Source organism: Megascapheus bottae, chromosome 38, assembly GCF_031878675.1.
Source record: "Megascapheus bottae isolate mThoBot1 chromosome 38, mThoBot2.hap1, whole genome shotgun sequence".
Classification (NCBI taxonomy): Eukaryota; Metazoa; Chordata; class Mammalia; order Rodentia; family Geomyidae; genus Megascapheus; species Megascapheus bottae.
Window position 1 is genome coordinate 3,309,829 of NC_143546.1, and position 23,845 is coordinate 3,333,673.

A 23,845-nucleotide genomic window follows, 5' to 3' on the forward strand; every position below is an offset into this window, starting at 1 on the left:
TATGAGTTCAAGCCAGCCTGGAAAGAAAAGTACAAGAGACTCCAGCTCCAAAATAGACCAACAACAAAAAGTCAGCCTGGAAGCATGGTTCAAATGGTAGAGCACCAACCAAGCAAACAAGTTGAGTGAACCAGAGACTGTGGCTCAAATCAAAGCACTGACAACAGTGACAATAATAATGGTTTTTATGCTTTTATATAAAACCACCTCCTTTCATCCATCATTCCACTATCTTTCTAGAAGGCAACCAGTTGGCAAGGTTCTCCACATTTGGATAACCAGCAGGACACAGTTTTAAGCTCTGAAATCACTTATGGGGAAAGCTAAAAACCTCCACCTCTCCTAGCTCAGATGAGCCCATCATGGGGCAGAGCCAGCATCTCTCTAGAGGCTGAAACATATCTTCTGCAAATGCCATACTTAGTGGGAATCCCAGTCGGAGAAGTTCATTGCAAGAAATAGGGAGCTCAGCCGGGCGCCGTGGCTCACACCTGTAATCCTAGCTACTTAGGAGGCTGAGATCCGAGGATCATGGTTCAAAACCAGCCTGGGAAAGACTGGGAGACTATTATCTCCAATTAATCACTGGAAAAGGGGAAGTGGGGGCCGAGAGTGTGGCCTACTGGTAGAGGGCTTGTTTAGCATGCACAAAGACCCAGGTTTGATTCCTCGGTACCACAAACATAGATAAAAGCCGGAAATGGTGCTGTGGCTCAAGTGGTAGAGCTCTGTCTTTGACGAAGCCCAAGGACAGTGCTCAGGCCCTGTGTTTAAGGCCCATTACTAGGGAAAAAAAAGAAAAAGAAAAAGGGGAAATGGGAGTGTGGCTGTAGGGGCAGGGCGGTTGCCTTGAGCTGAAGAGCTCAGAGACAGTGCCCAGGCTCAGAGTTCAAGCCCCAGGACTGACAAACAGAGACAGAGAGAGAGGGGGCGGGGAGCTCTGAGGAATACCTCCCACTCACCCAGGATAGACTTAAAGTCAAATTTTCACATTCTGGAGTTTGAGCACAGTCTTAGTAGGTCCAGGGCTGAATGCAAACATTCCTATCTTCCCTCCCTCACTCTGTATTCCCTCTCTCCCTCCCTCTCTTCTTTCCTTCCCTGCCTTTTGCTAGTTAATCTGAGACAGACTCTCATGCTTGCTTTTCTACCTGGGCTGGCTTCAAACTGCAGTCTTTTAGAATTCAGTCTCCTGAGTAGTAGGGATTACAGGCATGAGTCACTGGGGAGGGGGTCCCCGCTTAGCTTTTTCTTAGGCATGGATATGCCCTCTTGGATGGGAGCACTCAGGCCTCAACTGTGCCAGACTTGTGCACACAGGCGTGCAGATGGCACCCACAGCCTTCTTCCACGGCAGAGATGGAGCCTCCTCCATCCAAAGGCTTTATCCTGGCTGGCTGTGTGCCAGGCAGGGTTCTCCTAATCTTCATGCTCTGTCACCACCTCCTTCCCCTGCCTTCCTGCTGCCTGGCCAAACATGTCTGCCATTTCTAAGAACCTGAGGGTCAGCCATGTCCTCCGAGATTGGAGAGCAGCCGGGTGGGTGGAGATGGTCCTGCAGCTGGCAGCGTCTCTGCTTCCAGTGTCCTGACAGTACCCCGCCTTCTCAAAATCCGCTTGCCTGGCCCCAGAACTTCCTTAACTGGCTGTCTGGACAGCGGCCTGTCCTATCCACTCTGGGTCTCCCTTGCCTCATCTCTGGCCAGATGCTGAGGGTGGAATAAGGCTGATGAACTCTCGTCAGCCTAGATGCTGGGTTTCATACCATCTCTCTGCTACGCATGAGGTACCTGCAGTCTCCTGTAGGTCTCCTGCAGTCTCTAGGTTTCTCCACACCAGGTGGACTGCTGTACTGACATCTAGACATTATCTCATGGTCAAAGCTGCTCTGATTTAAAGGCCCCTGGCTTCTCCTTTGCCAGACCCAATGTAGCAAGCAAAAGCCTCAGGTCTGAAAAAAAAATATATGCTCAAAGGCAATGAGCTACTAATTATCTTGTTGCAGTTTCTGAGGGGGGGGGGAAAGGTTTTAGGAAGAAAAGCAAGGGGAAAGGTGCCTGATTTAGAAGGGCATCCAAAAAAAGGGGATCAAAATCTCATGGCAGCCTGGAATCTATGCATTTAGGATGCTAGCTCTTCTCTCCCACCTCACTTCCACTTATTTTCCACAAAGTTAATATAAAGCTAAAGCAATCACGCTCTTCAGAGTTCGCCGTGTACGTTTGGCAATGTTTCTGGCTGTGAAGTGTCTGGGGATTAAGTCGACAGCAGAAAATGATGAAAGCAATGCATGGGAGCCTGGAAGCCAGTGTCCTGTGACAGAAGCCAAACTCTTCAGCGTGTCTTGCTTTCGGAGGGCTGCTGCAGAACAAACACAGACCTATCACGTCCAGACAAGGGGATGGCCTGTAGACTGCATGGTCCAGAGGGGTTCATTTCTACACCTTTCCAAACACAGCTGAGCTGGTCTTGGAGGCCCCAGGGTATATGGAGGGGGCAGAGTTGGAGGAAATCAGAGCTTTTTCTCCAGGAGTCTGTCATCAGCCAAGGCCTCTTGCCACTGTGGTTTCCACCAGCTCGGTTAGGGATGCAGTTGAAAAGTGACAAAGCTGAATGTTTCTGTGGTGATTGCTGTGTGGAGTGGGTGGGCATTTCGGGGACTTGTGGATGTCAGCTAGGTCTCTCCCCAGGTCTTATGTAAATTGTCCCATGAATACTGGAGTGGCTACAGTGGGCTGACCTCAACACCGACCAGTGCATGGCTGGTTTAAGCTGGATGTCTAGGTTTCCAGAGCCTTCCTATATGCAAACAGGCCAATAATCACTCTGTATTTAATCACAGAATGACTCTGAGGACTGGACAAGCTCACACAGGCACAGGGCTTGTCAGCTGCTCAGTGCTTGGCTGTCAAGCTCCTTCTAGAACAAAGCCAAAATATTGCAGGCAGAAACTTTAAAAAAAAAATCTTACAGGATTGCTGATCAAATCCCAGTGGCAAGAATCCCCTATCATATACTGATACAGTCAGAAGAGATGGGCTGGGGGTTGTATTCACCTTTGTGGTTGGCAGCCTGAATGAACCAATGCAAACGTATTACATCGCAATTCTGGAAGTTACAGTCAGATGTTGGTCTCACCAGGCTAACATCTTCACAGGTCGTGTCCCTTCTAGAAGCAGCTTACTGAAGAAGCAAACCAACTCCTTGCTTTCTCTGGTTTCCAGAGGCCACTGCAGTCTTTGTCTTTGGTCACATCCAACCTCACAGCTCGTCTGATTTCGCCCATGCGCCTTCCAGCTTACAAGGATTCTTACGATAGCATTGGCCTCACCAAATAATCTGGGATAATCTTCTCTCTCAAGATTCTTCATCACCAAGTCCCTGTTTCGATGTAAGGGACTCAGTTTGTAGCTGAGGAACCGTGGACAGGTCTGAGGAGTGCTTTATGGCAGAGCATTCAGCCAAGATCTCCACAGAACAAAACCCTGTGTCAGTTGCACAGCCTTCTCATTTATAGAATGATCTAGAAACTTCATGACTTCTTAGGGAGGGTGAGTGTACACTAATTTCTGCTACCTTTGAAGTGAATGTCCTGGAAGTCCTAGGTGATTGCACAGACAGTATGAAACAGAGGGATGAAACGGGCAGGGATGGCCTATCTGGATTCTCACCATCTTCTCCTTTTTCCTCCTGGAACCAAGAGTATGGGGTGCAGGAAAGAGATGGCACCTCTTTAGCTTCCCATCAGATATCTCTACATGCCCAGCCTAGAATGACTTCTGGGAAAAACTGATCTGCAGATGGATGGAAAAGCTCCACCATACCCGGGCTGGTTTCAGCCGCAGCTCAGTCTCTGCGTTTTAAGCTAGTATTGAGGAAGTGTCACTCGTTAGTCCCTGGACAAAGCCACACTTGCTACTAGAAAAAAACAGAAGGGGTCCTTCCTGCCAGCTAGCTGGTCTTGGCTCTGAGTAACAGCTTCTGTGCTTGTGCAATTCTATTGCTTGTGAAATAATTTCAAGACGCTGGAATGGACTCCTGTCACCCTGATCTGCTGGCATTCCTGCTACCCCTTTCCATGCCACCACCATGGTGTTTGAACGGTATCGAGGGCCTGCTATGATGGCTGGCTTCTCTTTTCCTTGAGTTCACACAAAACAAGACCACAGAGAAACAGCCAGACTTTGAGACCATGATTTCCTGCACCAACTCTCAAGCCACCACATGTTAAAAAAAAAAAAAAAAAGATGGCTACCAATCAAGTCAGGCCTGAAATCACCAGAGGGATGCCCTCTGCCTCCCACAAACCCTCTCTATAGATTGTGTCACCCCATTGCTTTTAACATCTGAAACAAAAGCTAAAGTGAATTTCGAAGTAAGAAAAATTCACTCAGTCATTCAATAAGGGTCCACTAGTGGTGCCTCTATGCACACCTAGGACTTGGGTGCTTTTGGCCCCAAAGCATTCTCGATTGCTTCAGGAATAAGGAGCTGAGGATAGACCTGAGACCCTGGAGGAAGGAAGGGGCAGCCTCATGGCAGCAAAGGGGCTGGCTGCAGGCTCCAGTCTCAAGCCAGGCCTGTCACTGTGACTGTGTGACTTCACATCACCAAGTTTGCATCCTGGGGCTCCTTATCGGCTTTCAAGCTCTCCCCACACTCCCTGGCGGCCTGTGCTGCCTGATCCTCAAGGCATTCTACTCTCTTCCATTCCAATAGGAATTTCTGCTCCCAGCCTCTTCCCTGGAGCAACAACAAGAATCCCCTGGTCCATTCCACCTGGTCCACTAAGCTTGCCTTTCCTAATCTTCACCCGAAAGTCACTTTCCTCAAGACCACATCACCTGCACCCCGAATCCCCCGTAAGACTCTATGTCTCCTATACCAGAGCCCCCACAAATCTGCCCCTAGCTCTTGGGGAATAACAAAGATGAGTTCTCTCCCTCTTGTATCCTCTCTGAGTTCTTTACCTTCCTGAGGTAGCACGCGATGTTCTAGGAAGGACCTCTCATCCTGGATCATGAATTTACAAAAAAGAAAATCAACTCATGTTTTCCTATCCTCATTTCCTCTTTTTTTTTCTAAAGCTACTCAAAACAGTTGGATATGAGTATATTTTTCTTTGGGCTTTGTGAGATCAGGTCTAGAGGGTGGACTGGGTTATTACTATTTTTCTAAATTATGATTATAAAGGTAGATGCACAGAAGGGCTACAGTTATGTAAGTCAGGTAAAGAGTACATGTCATTTTGGACACGATCACCCCTTCCCTCAGGACTGGGTCATGTATAGGTTCTTGTTTGACTCTAATCCTCTATCAACATGTCCATTCCTGTCTTCCCATTCCTGGTGCTGGGGTGCTGGCCTTTCTCGGCTCTCCAAGCCAAATCCACACCAGAGGCGAGGCCTTGATTACCGGTTTGTGTTTGTCTTGGCCCACATGGAGAAAGATACGGGTAGCAAGGGCCGCTGAGCCAACGTGGCTCATAAAATAGCCACCGTGTCTGCTGAGACTGCCAAGAAATGTCACCAAGCTACTGTTAGCTCCTGGGGCTAGTGTCCCAATACAGGAGCATAAGAAACAGCAACTGCAGGTATGCCCTGAAGCCAGCTTGCCATTACAAGTGGTTGGGTCCTATTTTTAGAGAAACCTGCCCTAGTGCATTTAAAAAAAAAAAAAAAAAAGGTGGTGCTCTTTGAAATCTAGGCTCCCGGATCTAGATGAGCTATTCACTTGGCACTAGCCCTTGGGTCATCTTCCAAGAAGCAATTATGTGGAGCCCGGCTTTGTGTTTCATTAAGTAATTAATTGTTTGAGGAGAAAATGCATGCACACAAAGGAAGCAATCAGTACTAAATGCATAATTATTTTTTTAGCCTGGGTGTCACAGAAAAGATGCATGGTATAGAAGCTGCATAATCCTTTTATTCAAAGGAGCAAAAAGTTATTGCTCAGCATCTGGGTTTTTTTTTTTTCATTTTTCTTATTAAATCATGGGAGGTATGTCCTAGTTCCCACAGCTATGAGTTCTCCCTGAAGTGGGAGGCGGGGGCCGTGGTCCTGTTGCTGCTGGGGAGTGGGGGCAGGGCCAGGCCAGCTCCCTTCCTGCTCACAGAGGCACCCATATACCCCACGGGAGTCCCCAGTTCACACCTTACACCTTCTATTTGCGTATGGTCCAAACGCCAGGGTAATGGTAGCAGCTAGTGTTTACCGAACAAGTACTATGTGGCGGGTCTCATATTTATTCTCTCGTGTACTACATTATTTCGTTCAATCCCCACAGCAACATACTAAGACTGGATCATCTGTTACGTCACTTTTACAGATGAGGTCACTAGGGATTTTTAAAAGATGAAACCTACCTCCGGTAAGTGGCAAAGCCAGGTTGAGCCAATGTCCTAAAGTGCTATGCTGGCTCTACATATGCATATTTTTAGGTACCTGGGGGTCTTTTACAGGTGTTTTCTTTGGATTTGGGTAAGTTTAACAGGCTTTCTTTCCCAGAGATGTGTTGGTTGTTTGCCATTAAAATAGTCAAGATCAAGAAACACACACACACACACACACACACACACACACACACAAGTTTCATGCTTCTTGGAATCTAAACCATATTCACAACCTTCTTAAAAAGATGCAAAATCCAATTGGTCAGCCCCTCCTGGAGCACACACTCCCTGGCACACTTGCACAGGCATTTTCATGGCTCGGTAGGCAGCCTTTTTCATGATTGGCTAGCCTGGGCGCCTGTGGCCAGCACACCAACCCTCCCACCCTCCCACCCCCACCCCTAACAGGCTGGTTGGTCTTGGGTGATTCCTGTTACTCACGTTGATTTGCCACAGATTTTCCTCTGGTACCACTGCTTGCAGTTGGTGAAGTACTTTTTGTTAGTGCCAATGACCTTCTGCACAGCGCACACATTGGGTCTGCAAACAAGAGTGATGGCATTAGCGAGGTAGTTAGCGTGTCATTAGAACTGTCTGGAGAGGAGGAGAGGCAGCATTTCCATCTCAGCCCCAGAGGGAAGAGTCTGGGGATGCCATCTACTTAGCCCTCCTCAAATAATAAATGGCTCAAGCCCGTGTCTCACACCTTGATAGAATTTCATGTTGAGTGTCCTTCTTGGGGTAGTGGTGCTATGTGGGCATGCGACTTTTTAAAAGCGTCTTAAAGAAAAATTCTAGATCGTGCAGGACAGTCTAGGGACAACTGAGCAAACTCCAAGTGGTAGATATGTTAAAGCAAAGCAGCTTTGAGAGACGGCCTCGGCCTTCCCCTGACATCTGTACTCCAGACTCAGACCAAACGTGGCACCCCAGTGTGTGTCCCAGGCCCTGTCACGGAGAAGAGGCTACAGTTCCTCCCTAGGGACTCCACACCCTAGACTCTGCATGCCTAGACCAGCTGCCTGGCTCCTAGAGCCAGGCATCATGAGTATTCACCCTACGCTAGGCATGTGGCCAGGGACTGTCAAGGCCATAACAGGGGTGCCTTCCCAGTTAACTGCTGGTTATCCTTAGATCTCCAGCTTCAATTCCACTCCCCACCCTGGAACACTGTCATTTGCACCACAGGGCCTGGGATGCAGCCCTGGTTTGATGGACAACCCAAAGAGGGTCTCCTTTCTCTGACTAGAAAGAATCCAGAGGGCAAGACATCCTCTTGTGCTGGTGGCTGACATTCTCTTGGGGCGGGGTGGTGATGTGACACCACAGGTATAGGGGCTCAGAATGAACTTGTTGAAAGGCCAGCATGGGCCAAGTTAGTGAGATCCTGTCTCAAAAATCAAATATTAACAAAATGCTGGGGCCATGAATCAAGTGGTCGAGAACTCGCCTAGCATACTCCAGGGTCTTGGTTCAAGTTCCAGCACTGAAGAGGGTGGGGAAAATTAATAAAATAGCAAGTAGTAGTTTTTGTAAGACCCCTGTGCTCAGAGAACTTGAAGTATCATCCAAAAGATGGACTCTGGCTTCATTATCAGGGCCCTGGTTACTTTTAAAATGCAGTCCATAGATAATCTTCGATGCCATCGGATTTTTCAGGAAGACAGCTTATTCAGTGACAGGTACACCTAACGCCCATCTCCTGCCTTCATCTTTTGGGCACACTGGTCAGTTCCTAAAACTTTAGGAACTTCCTCAGATTCCTGAGGAATTGTTCATTCTAGCATTTTCCTTCTCTGTCCTATCTCTTCTACTATATGAGCATCGCCGCTGGTCCAGCTTTTTGTTCAATAGGAAAGGTGTGTGGGCTAAAGGAAACAAGGACTTTTGGGAACTGATAGAAGCACTTAAGGTTGGCTGGGTGCTGGTGGCTCACACGCAGGTGGCTGAGATCTGAGGATATGGTTCAAAGACAGCCAGGGCAGGAAAGTCTATGAGACTCTTATCTCCAGCAAATTTCGCAGAAAAAGCCCAAAGTGGAGCTGTGGCTCACATAATAGAATGTTGGCTTTGAGCAAGAGAAGCTCAGGGACATTGTCCAGGCCCGGAGTTCAAGCCCTAGATCAGTACACGCACGCGCGCACGCGCGCACACACACACACACACACACACACACACACACACACACACACACACACACACATGCCAGCAGACCCTAGCAGCTTGCTACACACCTGACTTATCTATTTGTTGGCTAGGAATTCACCAGTGAGTTCCTCAACAGCCCCTGAAGGATTCCTGTCAGCCACTGTCCAGCCCTGAGTCCTACACATGAAAAATTCCAGAAGAGTTTCTCATGATTCCTCTCCATAAATTCCACACCATTGCTACATGTTGGTCTTGAGTGGATCTTCAACCTTTCATTGTCTCTGTCTCTGTCTCTGTCTGTGACAGGGGCAGAGGTTAGTGGACTGGGGTGGGGAGTGGGTGTGGGTTGTGAGCTGTGTACACAGGAAATCTATCCTAAAGGGTAATCAGAGTGAGCAAAGCCAATTCGGGGCCTTCTACCTCCCCTATAATGACCTTACTGTTCATCCTGGACCACAAAACCAAGTGCTTACGGAAGTTCAACCCACTGTTTGGTTGTTGGTATTCAGGAATGTGGTTACATGTAATTCTCTTTCAGTTGTAATCCCCCACCCCCGCCCCGCCCCAACCCCACCATCCTCTTCTTTACAAGCACACAGACACTGCTGGGAACCAAGAGACCTCATGGTAGTGCTAACTTCTCACCAGCTTCCTATCTGTGTAAAGTCACTGAGCTGCAGGTTCACTCTCTATAAACTGGGAACAGGACAATAGATTTCTCTGCTGCTGGGAGGGGAGATGGGGGGTCAGGATGGTGGTGGTAGGGGAAAAAGGGCTGCTTGGGAGCAAGACACAGCCATCATTTTTGCCCTCCCATACTAGAGGGAGTGTCAGTGCTTAAACTAGCATTGACACTTCCTTCTACCAGTTCTCACTCTGAATAAAGAATTGGAGCTTGAACAAGGTTGTGTATCCACACCCATCTGTGCAAGGCCAGACTGTCTCGTGGCATTTCCAGGGACAGTTATGTCACGGTGAATGCAGCTGTGCCTATAATCATTTCGTGTGCATGTCTGTGCACCCAGAGTTTCCCAGGGGAGGCAGTGAATCCCCTCCTCCCAACACCTTATCATTTTCCATGTAGTTCAAGGCCTAATGCCTGCTAAGAGAGAATTTTACCATTGAGCTACATCTCCAGGCCTTTTTTTTTTTTTAAATTTTGAGACAGGGTCTTATTAAGTTGCCTAGGCTAACCTTGAACTTGTTATCCTACTGTCTCAGCTTCCTAAGGACTGGCATTACAAACATGAGACACCATGCCTGGCTCGTAAACTTCTTAATCAGTTTTTGTTCTTTTTGAACCAGCTGCTCTGCAAGAAGTTTACCAAGAGGACTGGCTGGCAGGAATATGGGGAACAGTTGATCTAATATCCGAAGCTCATATTTTTTTTTAAGGTTCTTAAAATAAAAGCTCTATTTTTCCAGCTGGCCAGTGTGTCTTCTGGGCTCTGAGGTGAGGAGGTTTGCCGAAGACATGGGTCTTGGCACAACGCTCAATGCTTTGATCACCCTTCACTGTTGGCGATGGGCAGATTCCATTCCTGTGACAGTACTGCAAGCAGGCATCCCTTCTCCTGACTTAGAGGTTGAGAGGCAAGAGGAACAGAAACCCTCAGTCTGCAAGTGAGCTGGAGGGACCAAAGGGGAGTTGATGTCACGTTTTGTCTCCAAGCTCGCCAATCGCCTGCACCCTCGGCACTGTCCCTTCACCCTCTGTTCACAACATGAAAGTCAAAGATGATTCTCTCACTTCCTAAAGGCCCCTGAACACCCCTGGAGAATGCCTCCTTCCAGAAGGAGGTGATGGCATGGCCTGGCTTGATTTCATTCTGCCAGCCTGGCACCCAGCAGTTCCCATCCTGCAAAGCCTTAAGCACCTAAAAGGCCAAAAGGAGAGTGCAAAGTGTCAGGCAGCAGAAACCAAAGTAATTAATGACACCCTCAAAAGGAGAACCTGTTCCTAAGCCAGGTGTGGGAAGTCAACTCTGCAGCCCTCAACAATGAGTCTGGATTTGAATACAAACAGACCCAGTCTTTTTGCTTTTTGGGGGGGAAGAGGTGAGCTGGGCATTCTGCTTGGGGTACAATGGTGTTGGGTCCTCTCCTGAGTAAACCCTACTGACTCTACCACACACAGCGTTACCTAGAGCCTGGCACAGCTGGAAGCTGCAGCAAAGGCCAGCTAGGAGAGGTAGAGGACACTGCCTGCTTCTGCATGGAGGAAGAGTGCCCACCTCTGCTTGGGTCTCTTAACCACAGCAGACTTCCAGCTGACTTCTTAAATAGGGCCAAGGCAACTTCAGAATCTCAAAGGAAACCAGCTCCACCTTTCTAAACCTAGCTTTGCTTTGAGATAAACTCCAATCCCGGCACCCAGGACATACTATAGGATTGCAGGAAAGTCCTGTGTCCTCTCAGGACTCAGTTTCCCCATCTGTAAAGGGGAAATGCATTCTCCTGCTCTGCTGTCTTTCTTTCTTTCTTTCTTTCTTTCTTTCTTTCTTTCTTTCTTTCTTCTTGCAAAAGTTTAAACTATGCCCATAGCCTCCTTCTGAACAAGAACAGAACAACTTTGTCAACTACCTCCGCTGTTTATTTTCTTCTCGGGAAGAGGGGCCAGGCTGCACTTGGCCTGTCCAGCGAGCACTGCCCCGTGGTGGATGCAGGGCAGGGCCAGGTGCACAGGGACCTGGAGCCTCGAGGACAGTGGTCACCTGGTGTCCGTAGGGCTGTGCTGGGCTGGGATCCCAGCAGAGTGGATTTCTCTTCCCCTGGTGGCTGGCAGTTGCCAACGCCCCCCTTCCACCTCTAGCCAAGGCTGAGGGCGTCCTGTCCGGAGTTTGACAAGGGAGAGTTGCTGGTCAGCTCTCCCACTCTCTCTCCCCTACAGTGTGCCCTGCCTGCCCTGTCTGCCTGCTTCCAGGGGTCCCACATGCATCCCCTTGGGGCTTTGTCTCCCCAGCGAGGTGCCCTGGCTCGCTGGAGCCCAGGCCACCCTGTCCCTCGGCTTACCCGTGCTGGCGGCCCCGGAGTCGGCTGTGCTGCAGCACCAGTTGGTAGGGAGACTTGGGGGGACCGGCCAGGGTGGCGGCGGGGCCCAGGGCCAGCGCCAGGACACCGGCCAGCAGCTGCACGAGGAGCGCCATGGAGAGGAGAGACTGTGCGCGCCCGGTCACGGCGTGGATGGAGCTGCGGGTCCGGGGGAAGTGAGAGCTCTGGAGCCCAGAGCACGGGGTTAAGTAAGCAGCAAGGAGAGAGAGAGAGAGAGAGAGGGAGCGGCCCGGAGGGGCGGGGAGGGCGGGAAGGAGGGAGGGTGGCTGGGCGCCTCCCAGCCAGCGCCCCCAGGCCGCGCCCCAATCCACTTCACCACCCCCCCAACCCCATTCCTGAGCATAAGATACGATTGAATTCTTTCTGCCTGGCTCCTGGGCGGCCCAGCCCTCCCCTCTCACGGGCCCCCCTCTCTCCCCCCTCCCTCCCCTCTCACAGTCCCACCAGAAATGGCATCTGCATGGTTCCACACTCAAGGGTGGGGCTTGCTCTTAGGAGCACCCGTGGGGAACTTGTCGAGTGCACAGTATCCCTGCCCTCCCCCACCCCCCCAAAAAAACCCCCCAAAATGTAGGAGAGGATCTGTTTAGCCCTAGGGTGCTCTTGGAGGAGGGTGGGGACCTCACCTTCCTGCCAGCCCCACATGCCAAAGAGGTGATGGGGAGCCCGTGGGAAAGCTTTACAGAAGCATGCTGCCCCGGAGAACTCAGAGCAAGCAAGGGAAGGGACAGTCAGGGTGGGCAGAAGTTCTCATCTCAGCCCCCGGCGGTCACCCACCAGCCACTGGCACTGTGCGGTAGTCCGTGGGCCCAAGCAGCCATGGCCTCAGAGGGGTGGCAGTGTCCCCTGTGGCCACAGGAATCAGAGCAGGCACCCGGCCTAGACAGGAGGTGACACCTGCCATGCCATGTGAGGGATGTAAAGGTGTTAGCCAGGTGAGTAGAGGATGCCTTTAGGACACGCCAGCAGCTCATCTAGAGGAAGGGGTGAGTCAAGAGAAAGAAGGAGGGTAGGGGCTTTCCTGGGGGCCCAGGTCCAGGCTGTGTCCTCCAGGTGAGGAGGAGGCGAGCAGGTGATGGGATCTGGGTCTGAAGCAGGCTTTGAGAAGCAACACGTGACATAAGATGGGAGGTAGGAAGATGAGGTGGCCGGGAAAAGAGCCTGTGGGAGCTTGAAGGAAAGCAGGACAGGTGAAGACGCATTGAGAGCTGTACGTTGGGAGAAAAAAAATCAAGGAGTGAGGAGAGCCGGGTGCGAGGCTCGAGCGAGGGGTACAGGATGGAGAGCCATCACTCTCCGGCTAGAGCCTGTGGAGCAAGACGCCGGGGATGACATGATGGAGGGGAGACACAGGCAGAGAGTGGGTCCAGAGGGGAGACCAGGGTGTGCTGGTGGCAGAGGAGGTGGAAATGGAGAGAGTGGAGGAGGAAACTATGGGTGAGACAGATGGGGATGGGGTCACTGTGTCCGAAACAACGGGGCCACTGGGGGTTCATCCATGCAAGGCCAGATGGGTGATGGAGATGGCATGGAGAGATGCAGAAGAATGTAGAGGGGAGGATGGAAGGGAGGAGTTAGGAGGGAGAGACAAAGTCAAGAGAGGCTTGGAGATATGCTAGATCTGATGGAACAAAGGTGAGATGAAGCCTAAAAGCCAGAGAAGGAAGGGGACAATGAGAGGGAGGGGCTAGGAGTCACAGGAGAATGGGGCTGGCTGATTTAGGCTGGAGGGTTAGATTCCTGAGCGCAGAGAACCATAGAGGCCCTGCCTTGGAACAATGGAGTGAGTAAAGAGGAGCAGGCAGGAGTTGGTAGATAAAGTGAAAGCCAGTGCCCAGGCTCTGAGTTCAAGCCCCAAACACACAGAACATATACATGCAGTATCCCTGAAGACTGGCTCCCTAGAGAAGTTGAGATGGTTAAGAACGGGACACTGAAGGGACAGAGGGATCAGAAACACTCAGAAGCCACTGGAGAGAATTTCAGAGAGCCACTGTCACCACCAGGAGATCGTATCACTGGCACTCAAGAGATTGGAGAAGATAAGACCAGAGAAAGTTCCTTACAACATTTTGATTTTAACCCAAGCCTGATATCTTTTACACTAAAGATAAAAGAATGATTGGGGGCTATCTTTTAACTTCTGGAGAATGCCTAACCCAATGCTCTTCTCTCTCTCTCTCTCTCTCTCTCTCTCTCTCTCTCTCTCTCTCTCTCTCTCTCTCTCTCTCTCTCTCTCTCTCTCCTCTCTCTCTCTGTCTCTCTCTCTCTCTCCCTCTCTCTCTCTCATTGCCAGTCCTGGGGCTTGAACTGTCCTTGGACACTTTTTGCTCAAGACTAGCGCTGTGCCACTTGAGTCACAGACCACATCTGCCTTTTTCTGTACATGTGGTCCTGAGGAATTGAACCCAGGGATTTGTGCATGTTAGGTGAACACGCTAGCACTAGGTCAAACTCCCAGCCTGTGTCTCCTATCTTACTGGTCTCATATCTCCAGATGGGTGAGATGAGTCACTCCCCGGGTTACACGCTGGAGGTGCCATTTTTGACAGTGGGATCCCTGACACAAGGGAGAGAGATTCTCTGTGCTGGGTCTCTCTGGTAAGGGCTATTGAGTATATTATACTTAAGTCAGGAATAAGAGGATTTTTCTCCAAAACAACTCTCAGGAAAGAGAATACAACTCATGTGAATTGAGGCAGATGGTAGTGAAAACATAAGCCCACAAGGCTAATTGGCTGGGGGGAGAGGCCCAAAGCATTATTGCCCCGTGAGCTGGCTGGCATTCAAGTATGAACTGCTGGTGAAAGAAACCCTCTGCAGGATCCTGGGGGTCCTGAAATAAAGGGTATACCCTCCGCTAGTACAAATTGTCTTTAGCAATTTAACTGAGAAGTTGGATCCCAGAGCCAGGGTTAACCAGTGAACAATGGAGTTGGTATAGAGACAGGTTACCTAACGTTCTAAGACCAGCCTTGCCTGCTCCTTTCTAATGTGGCCTCAAAGGAAGTGAATTCAGCCTTGAAGACAATGACAAACCCTTCCTCACAACCTCTAGGGTTGATTACACAATATAATTCAAGTAAAATGGCCGATCTTTTTTTTTTTTTTGCCAGTCCTGGACCTTTAATTCAGGGCCTGAGCACTGTCCTTGGGCTTTCTCAAGGCTAGAGCTCTACCACTTGAGCCACAGCACCACTTGTGGCTTTTTTCTGTGTATGTGGTAGAGTGGAATCAAACCCAGGTCTCTGTGCATGCTAGGCAAGCACTCTACCACCAGGCCAAACACTCAGCCCCCAAACTGCCAACCTTTATGAGTTCCTATTATTCTTACTGTTCTCCAATAATCAGTATATGCAGCAGTGAACGAAGATACAGGGTTATGCTCACTGAATTGACTGAGAGCAAAAACACTTTCTTTGAACTTGAGTTCAGACACTGGAAAGCACCCACAGTCCTCGATGTTGGAGCTCTGGGCGAAGTCACGTGATCTCACTGGATTCCATTCCCTGTGTCTGTGAAACTAACCTTCGATGACTCAAGTTTTTCCATGAGCTCCGTGAAGAGATTACAGTACTACTTCAGTTACTGTTTAGATACTTTAAAAAAAAAAAATTCTACCTCATGCTGCCCCATCTGCCCCCTCTCTGGAACCATTCAAAAGCAGAAGCCTGTGGACGTAAAACATTCTGTCCCCTCAGCAGCTGCTTCTGGAGATGGACAAAGAAGGGAACAAGGCCTCTTCAGCCTCTTCAGCCCCAGGGACGCCAGGGCAAGCACAGATCAAACCCTTCATTCAGGAGGCTTTTAACATTTTTCTTTCCCTGGTAGAAAATCTAAACAAGAGAAAAAGAAGCTTGTTTGGAGCAATAATTACTAGACTTTTTTTTTTTTTAAGGTACTTTGCAAAATGAGTACTTTCCCATTCCATGGCATATAGCGGGTCACCAGAAACTGTTTAGCTTTTAGGCCAGGTGTGGTGGCCTCTGCCGGTAATCCAACTATGTGGGGGGTGGTTTAAGGAGAGTTCATGGTGGTAGGGGGTGGGGAAAAGATGGGAGAAGGCCAGCCTTGATTAAAAGTGGAAAAAAAACTGATTTGAAAAATAACAGAAGCATAAAGGGCTGGTGTGTGTTGGGGAGGGTGCAGAGTGAACCCTGTTACCACCAAAAAATATTTAGTTTTTGAAAATAACCTGGTAGCAGTAGTCCTTAAGCATCAAGATGAATTAGTGGTTCTGACAAGTTCCCCTTAGGCAACCCTAAGAAAAACTGTTTTTTGGGGAATGCTGGTGGCATTTGTATCAAAATCAACCCCCTCAAGCTTCCCGGTGACTATGTGAGTACCAGGAGAGTTAGATGAACTATCCAAATAATTTCCAGCTTGGATACCTATGGCTCACACCTGGCCTGCAATCCCAGCTACTCAGAAAGCTGAGAACCTGGAGGATCAAAGTTCAAAGCCAGCCAAGGCAGAAAAATCTGCACGATTCCATCTGCACTTAACCCGCAAAATGCTATCCATTTTGGTGGTTGGTGGAGTGCTAGCTGTGAGCAAGAAGGCTGAGTAAGAAGAGCTCAAGGTCCTGAGTTCAAGCTTTGGGACCAGCATACACACACACACACACACACACACACACACACACACACACACACACACACACACACATTTCCAAAGGACACTTAGCCTTTCAAATCTGCTTTATAAAGCTACCTAGAGAGTATTAAAAATTCGAGACTTTATAGGGAGAAAGAAAAGTGAGTTTTAGCATGAGTTCTCCAAATTAAGAGTCTAACAATCACATTTAGAGGGATTCCATTCTTGGTTAACACACAATACTTAGATCAACATTTCACATGGAGCAATTATCTCAAGACAGAAACATCCCAGGTTACTAAAATTAAGAGACAGTTATAGTACTGTCTTGGAGGATTTGATTATTTTCAACTATCTTCCACAACCTTCCCACTTAAACTGTCCGTAAACTGCAGTGTCTACCTTACCTCCCAACTTGCTAGAAGTGTGGAATCCCAGGCCCTCTGCAGTGACCCCACTGATCATGATCCTGCATTTTTACCAAATTCCCTCTATCCATCATGTGTGCCCACATCAAAGTTTGAGAAGTCCAATCCTGCAGGGTCAGGGGAGTAAGATTCTCCTTACGTTTATATCGACCAAAAAGAAACACACTGGTGGCTCACGCCAGACCCAGAAGTGGAGCTATGGTTCAAAGGGTAGAGTGCCAGTCTTGAGAGAAAAAGCTAAGGACAGTGGATAGGCCCTGAGTTCCAGCCCCAGTACCAGCATGAAAGAAAGAAAGAGAGAAAGAGAAGGAGAGAGAGAGAGAGAGAGCGAGAGAGAGAGAGAGAGAGAGAGACAGAGACAGAGAGAGACAGACAGTCAGACAGACAGAGACAGAGAGACAGACAGAGACAGAGAGAGAGAGACAGAGACAGAGAGACAGACAGAGACAGAGAGAGACAGAGACAGAGAGACAGAGAAAGAAAGAGGGGAAGGAAGGAAGGAGAGACAGGGAAGGGAAAGGAAAGAGAGAGAGGGAGAAAGGGAGACAGACAGAGACAGAGAGAGAGAGACAGAGACAGAGACAGAGTGACAGACAGAGACAGAGAGAGAGACAGAGACAGAGACAGAGAGACAGACAGAGACAGAGAGAGAGACAGAGACAGAGAGACAGACAGAGACAGAGAGAGACAGAGACAGAGAGACAGAGAAAGAAAGAGGGGAAGGAAGGAAGGAAGGAGAGACAGGGAAGGGAAAGGAAAGAGAGAGAGGGAGAGGAAGGGAGAAAGAAAAGAAAGGGGGAAAAATAAAGAAGGTAAGAAAGAGAAAAAGAAAAGGAAAGGAAAAAGAAATATGCTTGCACATTTCTACCAGTGAAATAAGTACAGAAGAACTCTCAGCTCATGCTGAGGCCTGCTCCTATGTGAATAAATATCAAGCTGGGTCTGCCAAGTGGCTTTTTTTTCTCTCCAGGTTTCACTGTCTCAGTGTTTGCCACACAATGAACAGAGTCAAAAAAAACTGGGTTCTGTCTGAGCTGTCTTCCATTCTTCTTCCCTCTCAAAGGTGGTAGAAGGAGGAGGGATAGGATGAGCCACAGGTTTGTGACAAAAAAAAAAAAAATCTTAGCTTCAGGCCTTCCAATGGATGGAAACAGGGCAGCTGTCAGAATTCAGCTCTTTTTTTTTTTTTCAGAATGAGAACTTTGCCAAATGTTACTTGCTGGTTAGAAGCCAAATTTGTTTTCCAGGGAAACTGACGCTTCATAAAAGAGATGTATTGACTTGGCAATGCTACAATATCTGCGAAGTATCCAGAGGCTCTTTGGGTGGGTGGGTGGGTTGGGGATGCTTTAATTGACTGACCTCAAATATTTTTGGTGGAGTGATGCCCACAGTTAATTGTTGGCTTGTGGAGTCAACTATTCCCCACCCCTTTCCTCTGCGTCCTTGGGGTTTTCTTACAAGGCAGGCAACAGCCTCAAAGAAGTTGATACAGCCCAGTGCCAAGACACATGGAGGTTGCAAATCCCCCCTGGCTCGTCTCCTCTGGTTCTCCGTTCTTGTCAATGGTACCACTCGGGGCTGCATTTCAGCTTTGCCTCTTTCAGCTCCTTTCTGATCCTTACATGTGGTCAACCACCAACATTCTACAGATGGCTGGGTGCAGTGGCTCATGCCTGGATTCCTAGCTACTCAGGAGGCTGAGATCTGAGGATTGAGGTTCAAAGCCAACCCTGGACAGGAAATTCCCTGAGAGGATCTCATCTCCAGTAAACCACCCACATGGAGCTGTGGCTCAAAGTTGTAGAGTGCTAGCTTTAAGCAAAAAAAGCTCAGGGATAGCACGCAGGCCCTGAGTTCAAGCCTCAGGACCACCACCACCAATAACAACAAAAATTCTACAGCTGTTCTTCCTAAACTCCTCCTCTAGGTTTCTCTTCCCCGCTCTACCACTTGAACATCTACATCTTCGTCATCTCCCCTGGCATCCTTCCACTCTGAGGTATCCATCTTTGCCAATTTTGCCTGTGGTATCATCCTAAAATATGTCTACCAAAAAAGTGCTCTCTTGGGACATTACCGATGGCCTGTATTATTTAAGAAAGAAAAGCCAGGCTCTCTGTCTGTTTGTTTAAACTATGAGACAACCTCCCATCTTTCTTCGCCTTTTGGAGCTGCTGTTTTCTCAGCTGACCTTTTCTATCTGGCATTCCCACTGATGGAGCCTCTCTCTCCTTTATGAAGTCAAATGTATGTCTTCATCTTTAGTACATGCATTTGCTCCTGTGATTCTGGTATAGCCCCTGACTCAATCGTCGCAGATCCACTGATGGGATTGGCCAACTGGGTTTTCAGAGGTCTTCCCTGAGTCCTTTCTGGCAGGATTTAGGGAGGCCCTTCCTTACAGAGAGAAGCCCGGATTGGACGAAGACCTGGGTGGATGCTGCTTTAAGTACCACTGTCCTGCAGGCCTTGGACAAAACGATTAGGCGTAGTCCTCTGGATCAGGCAGAGAGAGACTGGAAAGGCTGAAATGAACCAGGCTTTGACCTGAGCTCCATGGTGTGGGGGTCCAATTCCAGCATAAATGGGGAGCAAGATTTCCCCATATCAGTGCTTCCAACGTCACAACCTGGGTGCAACATCCAGCCCGGGTAGAACAAAGCTCTTTCATTTCCTGGGCAGAGACCAGCACGAGGAAGGCAGGGGGAACAGTTGTGATTGCTGGCTCTGCAGCCATTTTTTTCTGACAGCTTGAGTCTAAACATTTCCAGAAATATTCTCTTATCCTGACACCATCCACGGCACCAGAGAATGCCCTGGACCTTGGGCTAGAGAAGGCAATCAGGGCAGGCTAGAGAGCTCAAGAGACAAGAGTCACAACATGTGACCTGCATGAATTAACATCTTTGAATCCTGACATTATCTAGTTCCAGAGTGCTTTTGTCCAGGATTAAAGAATACAAAGGAATCTCATTAAAAAAAAATCAAATCTCATAGAGGGCCCTCAGATGTCCACTTTGGACTGCTCTGGACCCTCCACTCCCCTTCTGAGGTCCAGACGAGAAGACAAGGCCCAAGGGCAGATTCGTAAGTATCAGCTACCTGTACCAAGCCCCTCCCCCTGCCTTCTCCAGCATTTTCCTTCTTAACCTTCCATCCATGGGACTCCTGATATCTCACTGGGATATGAATGGGGGAAACCCTGTTCTCTGCACAAACCACACAGGGCCCCACAGTGAAGAACGAAAGCATTGTGAAGAAGACAGTTAACAGTTCCTCTGGACCAGGCTATGCTGAGGAAGAATTGTGGAGTTGGAGAATGAGGTCAGGATGCAATCAGAAGAGATAAGTAGACCTGCGCAGGTGTGTACACAAACAGCATTCGAACCTATGAATAAAAAACTCTAGCTTTCCAGCACTGAGAGCTAAACACCGGGGTTGGATGTTGCTTTCTGCACTGTTTTAGACATGAAGTAGAAATGGCTGGAGAGGCAGGGAACTTGCTAGTATGGTGACTAAGCTGGTAAACCCAAGAGTCAGCATTTGAAGGGAGCATTTGACTGCCCACCCCCCCGGGGCTGGTCTTACCCAACCCCATGCCTGCCAAGCCCTCTCTCCACATAAGACAGTTGCATGTCTTTTGAAAGGGCTCTCACGTTGCTCATTGCATGAATACCACCTGCTCCCTTTCTGCAGATGGACAAGGGAACATTCTTCATCTCCATCCTATCCATCATCATCATCATCATCATCATCACCACCACCACAACCACCACCACCATTCCCCCCTTAGGCCCCAGGTGTGAATTTACAGCCTCAGCTCCTGTGGGATTCTTAAACACACTGAAGGAAGCAGGAGCCAGCAAGCTTCCATCACTCAGCTTGGGTTGTCTAGACTCCTCTCCAGCCTTCTGTACATGAAGTAATGACCTCTATCTGACTCTCGGGTTGGCAAGGCAGATCGTTTTCTTTCCTAATGTATTTCACATCAGGGATGGATGCATATATACTAAGCCATCACTGTTTCTCTTAAAGTGCCATAAAATGTATAAAATAAAAGTGGAAAGTGTGTGTGTGTGTGTGTGTGTGTGTGTGTGTGTGTCACAAGGTACCTTAAAAAAAAGAACCCCTTTCTTTAATTACTGATCTGCTATCATTTATCTGCATCAGAATTAGCCAAACTAATGGCACAGTCATTTTAATTAATGTTCAGCGTAATCTATATCTATATCTATATCTATAAATCGCAGGACAACAACAGAGTAAATGTGAACTTCCACAGAAAAAGTATATGCAAGTTAGTTTGCACATTTTGTAACAGTCAAATTAGAAGTCGTGTCCGTCCTATTACTCAACCATTTAAAAATACTACAGTGCTCAGACAACCCCCCTCACGACACTTGCCTGAGCTCACGTCACGAGCCGGCAGTGGGCTACACACAGCTTCCAGACAGGAGTGAGTCATGGTCTGGCAGGAGGCCCTTGGTCTGCAGGGAGCCAGGCGCACATACGATGAAACCAGTGCCTCACACCGGGCTATATGCAGAAAGATCTCCAAAGGGAAGTACCAGCCCCACAGTGGTGCAGACAAGGGTGGGGGCTTAGGGAAAGTGTCAGGAGGCGGAGCCAGAGAGACCCAGATTTTTCCCAGAAGAGGTGATTCATCATCTGGTTAAGAAGGAAGCCAAGTCAGCAAGGTAGACTGCAAATCATCAAGCAGAGACCCAAGGCTGGGTTAGCACTAGAGTCAGGATCCCTGGGCTGCCTTCCTGGTTCTTGATAGCACTTTATAACTCCCCAGACACACGCGTGATGCCTCAAAGAATTGCCTTTCAGGGCTTTCATTCTGATTGGCCAAGAAAAAGCCACTCTGCTATTTCTATTTAACATCATCCCTTTATCCTTTTGTCTCTGAGGTGTCCAACACTTGATCAGGTCCTTCTCCAAAACAGACCCATTTTTCAAACTCAGAATCCAAACATTCCTGAAGCAGGCCCCAAGGAGTAATGGATCCTATTTACATCTTCAGACATCCACCAGCAACCAGACAGACATTTATGCTGCTGTTACAGGAAGGCCCCAGCTCAGGCTCCTTATGAACCTCCCAGTTGCTTATGATTTAAAGGAAACAAGAAAGAGACAAGTGTATGTCTGTATGATGTGCAAATATCAGATCCTGTATGACCAAATCCAGTAAGTATAAATTCTATCCAGCCCTTGAGATAGATTCGGCTGAGCCTGCCAAGGTCAGGGAGGGACCCAGAGCTCAAGGCAGGGCTCACGAAGGCTTGGCTTCAAGATTAAAGTCCAACCCAACAGGCGACTTCAAACACGTGTTTATTTAGATACAAAACCCACCCAAGCCCCTGAAATAAGACCTTGGCCCATCTTCCTCACAATGTGACAGTCCTGGCTTACGTTTTACATTAGTTCCCATATTATGTACTTGGGGGAACTGAGTTGATCACTCTGAGCCAGTGAATTAATAAATAGAGGCAGCAAAAGACTGCAGGGTCATGAGACTCAGGCTCTCATGCCTCTTCTTTCTCCATAACTGCTTCCAGATGTGAGAGCCTGGCGTGATATTAACTCCAGGACAATAACTAATGAAAGTTCTGGCCTCCCCTGCCTCCCCCTCCCCAAAGCTAACACAGCAGGTGGCTACTGGCCCCCTACCCTGAAGCACAGCTTGTTTGTGTTTTCTTTTCAGGGGACTCACTGGGCTGGGAGCACAGGCCCTTGTTGAGTGGTTACCTGGCACAGGCCATAGAGTGGATGAGAGCAAGATACCTCCTCCCCTAAACCAAGTTGTGGGAAACTCTGTGCTTGTGGAAGGAATTTGAGAGAATAAATAAGATGGGAGCTGCATCTGGGATGCACACATCCCAACACTGGAAATGGCGCACGTGATGTCATTAGCTCAGGCCCCTGTCCTTGCCTGATGCACACTTATTTCCTCTCTGGGTTTGGAAGGGTGAGTGGAGAGGCAGTTATTCCTGGCATCTGTCAGGGAAGACATCTTGGTAAACAGACAAATGAAAGGGCAAGCAGACCTGCTTTCAGCAGAGAACTTAGAAAGTGCTAGGTCCTGGCACGATCGGAGAGGCTAGCCTCTGTGTGTGATCCTCTTTACCCTTGAGCACAGACCTTGGGAAGTATAACCTGCGATCTTGAGTGCCAGGCTGGCTGGGCCCAGCTTTGTTTCTCCTCTGGCTTTGGACAAGTCTCTTTCTGCTCTTTTTTGTTTTGTGTTGTTTTCATTTGCTGACTTTGCCACAGGGGGCAAAGCAACTCTGAAAGTGGAAACAGCTAAGTTGCCTGACAGAAATGTGACCTCTTGCAGCACACAAATAGGGGGTACAGTTGTCAGGGAGACAGGTATCAATGAACAAGTACTTCAGAGCCAGCTGTGGCATTCAGATGGTGTTAAGAGTGAGGGAGGGCTGGGAGCATGGCCTAGTGGTAGAGTACTTGCCTAGCATGCATGAAGCCCTGGGTTCAATTCCTCAGTACCACATACATAGAAAATGCCAGAAGTGGTGCTGTGACTCAAGTTGGTAGAGTACTAGCCTTGAGCAAAAGAAGCTCAGGGATAGTACCCAGACACTGAGTTCAAGCCCCAGGCCTAGCAAAAACAAAACAAAAACAAAGAGCAAAGGAGTTTTTAACTGCTTCCTAGAATGTCATGGACTTTGGTTTTCCAGGAATGTCCCACAATTCAGATATAAAAAGAATATCCAGTCCCAGGTGGGTCTGATTTGTCTGTAAACACAGGTGTTGCTTTTTTTCTTTCCCTGAGTCCTTTGCAGGAGTTAATTTTGTGAACTTGAAGGGTGTTAAGTACACGAGGAAAGCGTACATTGCCAAAGGAGCATCAAGGAAGGCAAAGGCTTTCCATGGGTAACTGGATCTGCCCTGCCCACAATGAAGCCAGAGTCTGACTAGAAACTCTAGCTCTTTCATTCCTGCTGCTGAGCCTGCTCTTCTGGGGTCCAGAAGAAGAGATGCAGGCTGAAACAAGTTGCGCCATTACCATTCTCGTGACAGAGTCAGAGCCCCAACCCCAGGGTTCCTGGGGGTGCACCGCCCTCCCCCCATCTTTTGCAGGGGAAAGGCTCCTATAATAATTCTGATTATTTTTGAAACCATGAATAAAAGGTTATTTCAGAGCATTCCTTTCTGGAGTTTTGTGTCCTAGGGCTGTGAGGATGGGGTTCTGATAGGTCA

General features: G+C 48.6%; 1 protein-coding gene across 1 annotated transcript in view; it reads right to left on the minus strand.

The window, feature by feature from the left end:
- The window catches only part of Tgfbi (transforming growth factor beta induced), a 29,389-nt gene extending 17,687 nt beyond the window's left edge, over positions 1 to 11,702 (minus strand). The window contains exons 1-2 of the mRNA XM_090325385.1: positions 11,553 to 11,702; positions 6,834 to 6,932 (exon numbers count right to left, since the gene is read on the minus strand). Of these exons, the coding sequence (XP_090181511.1) occupies positions 6,834 to 6,932; positions 11,553 to 11,686 (233 nt within the window). The 5' untranslated portion in view covers positions 11,687 to 11,702. The remainder of the gene's footprint in view (positions 1 to 6,833; positions 6,933 to 11,552) is intronic.
- Between the last annotated feature and the right edge of the window lie 12,143 nt (positions 11,703 to 23,845).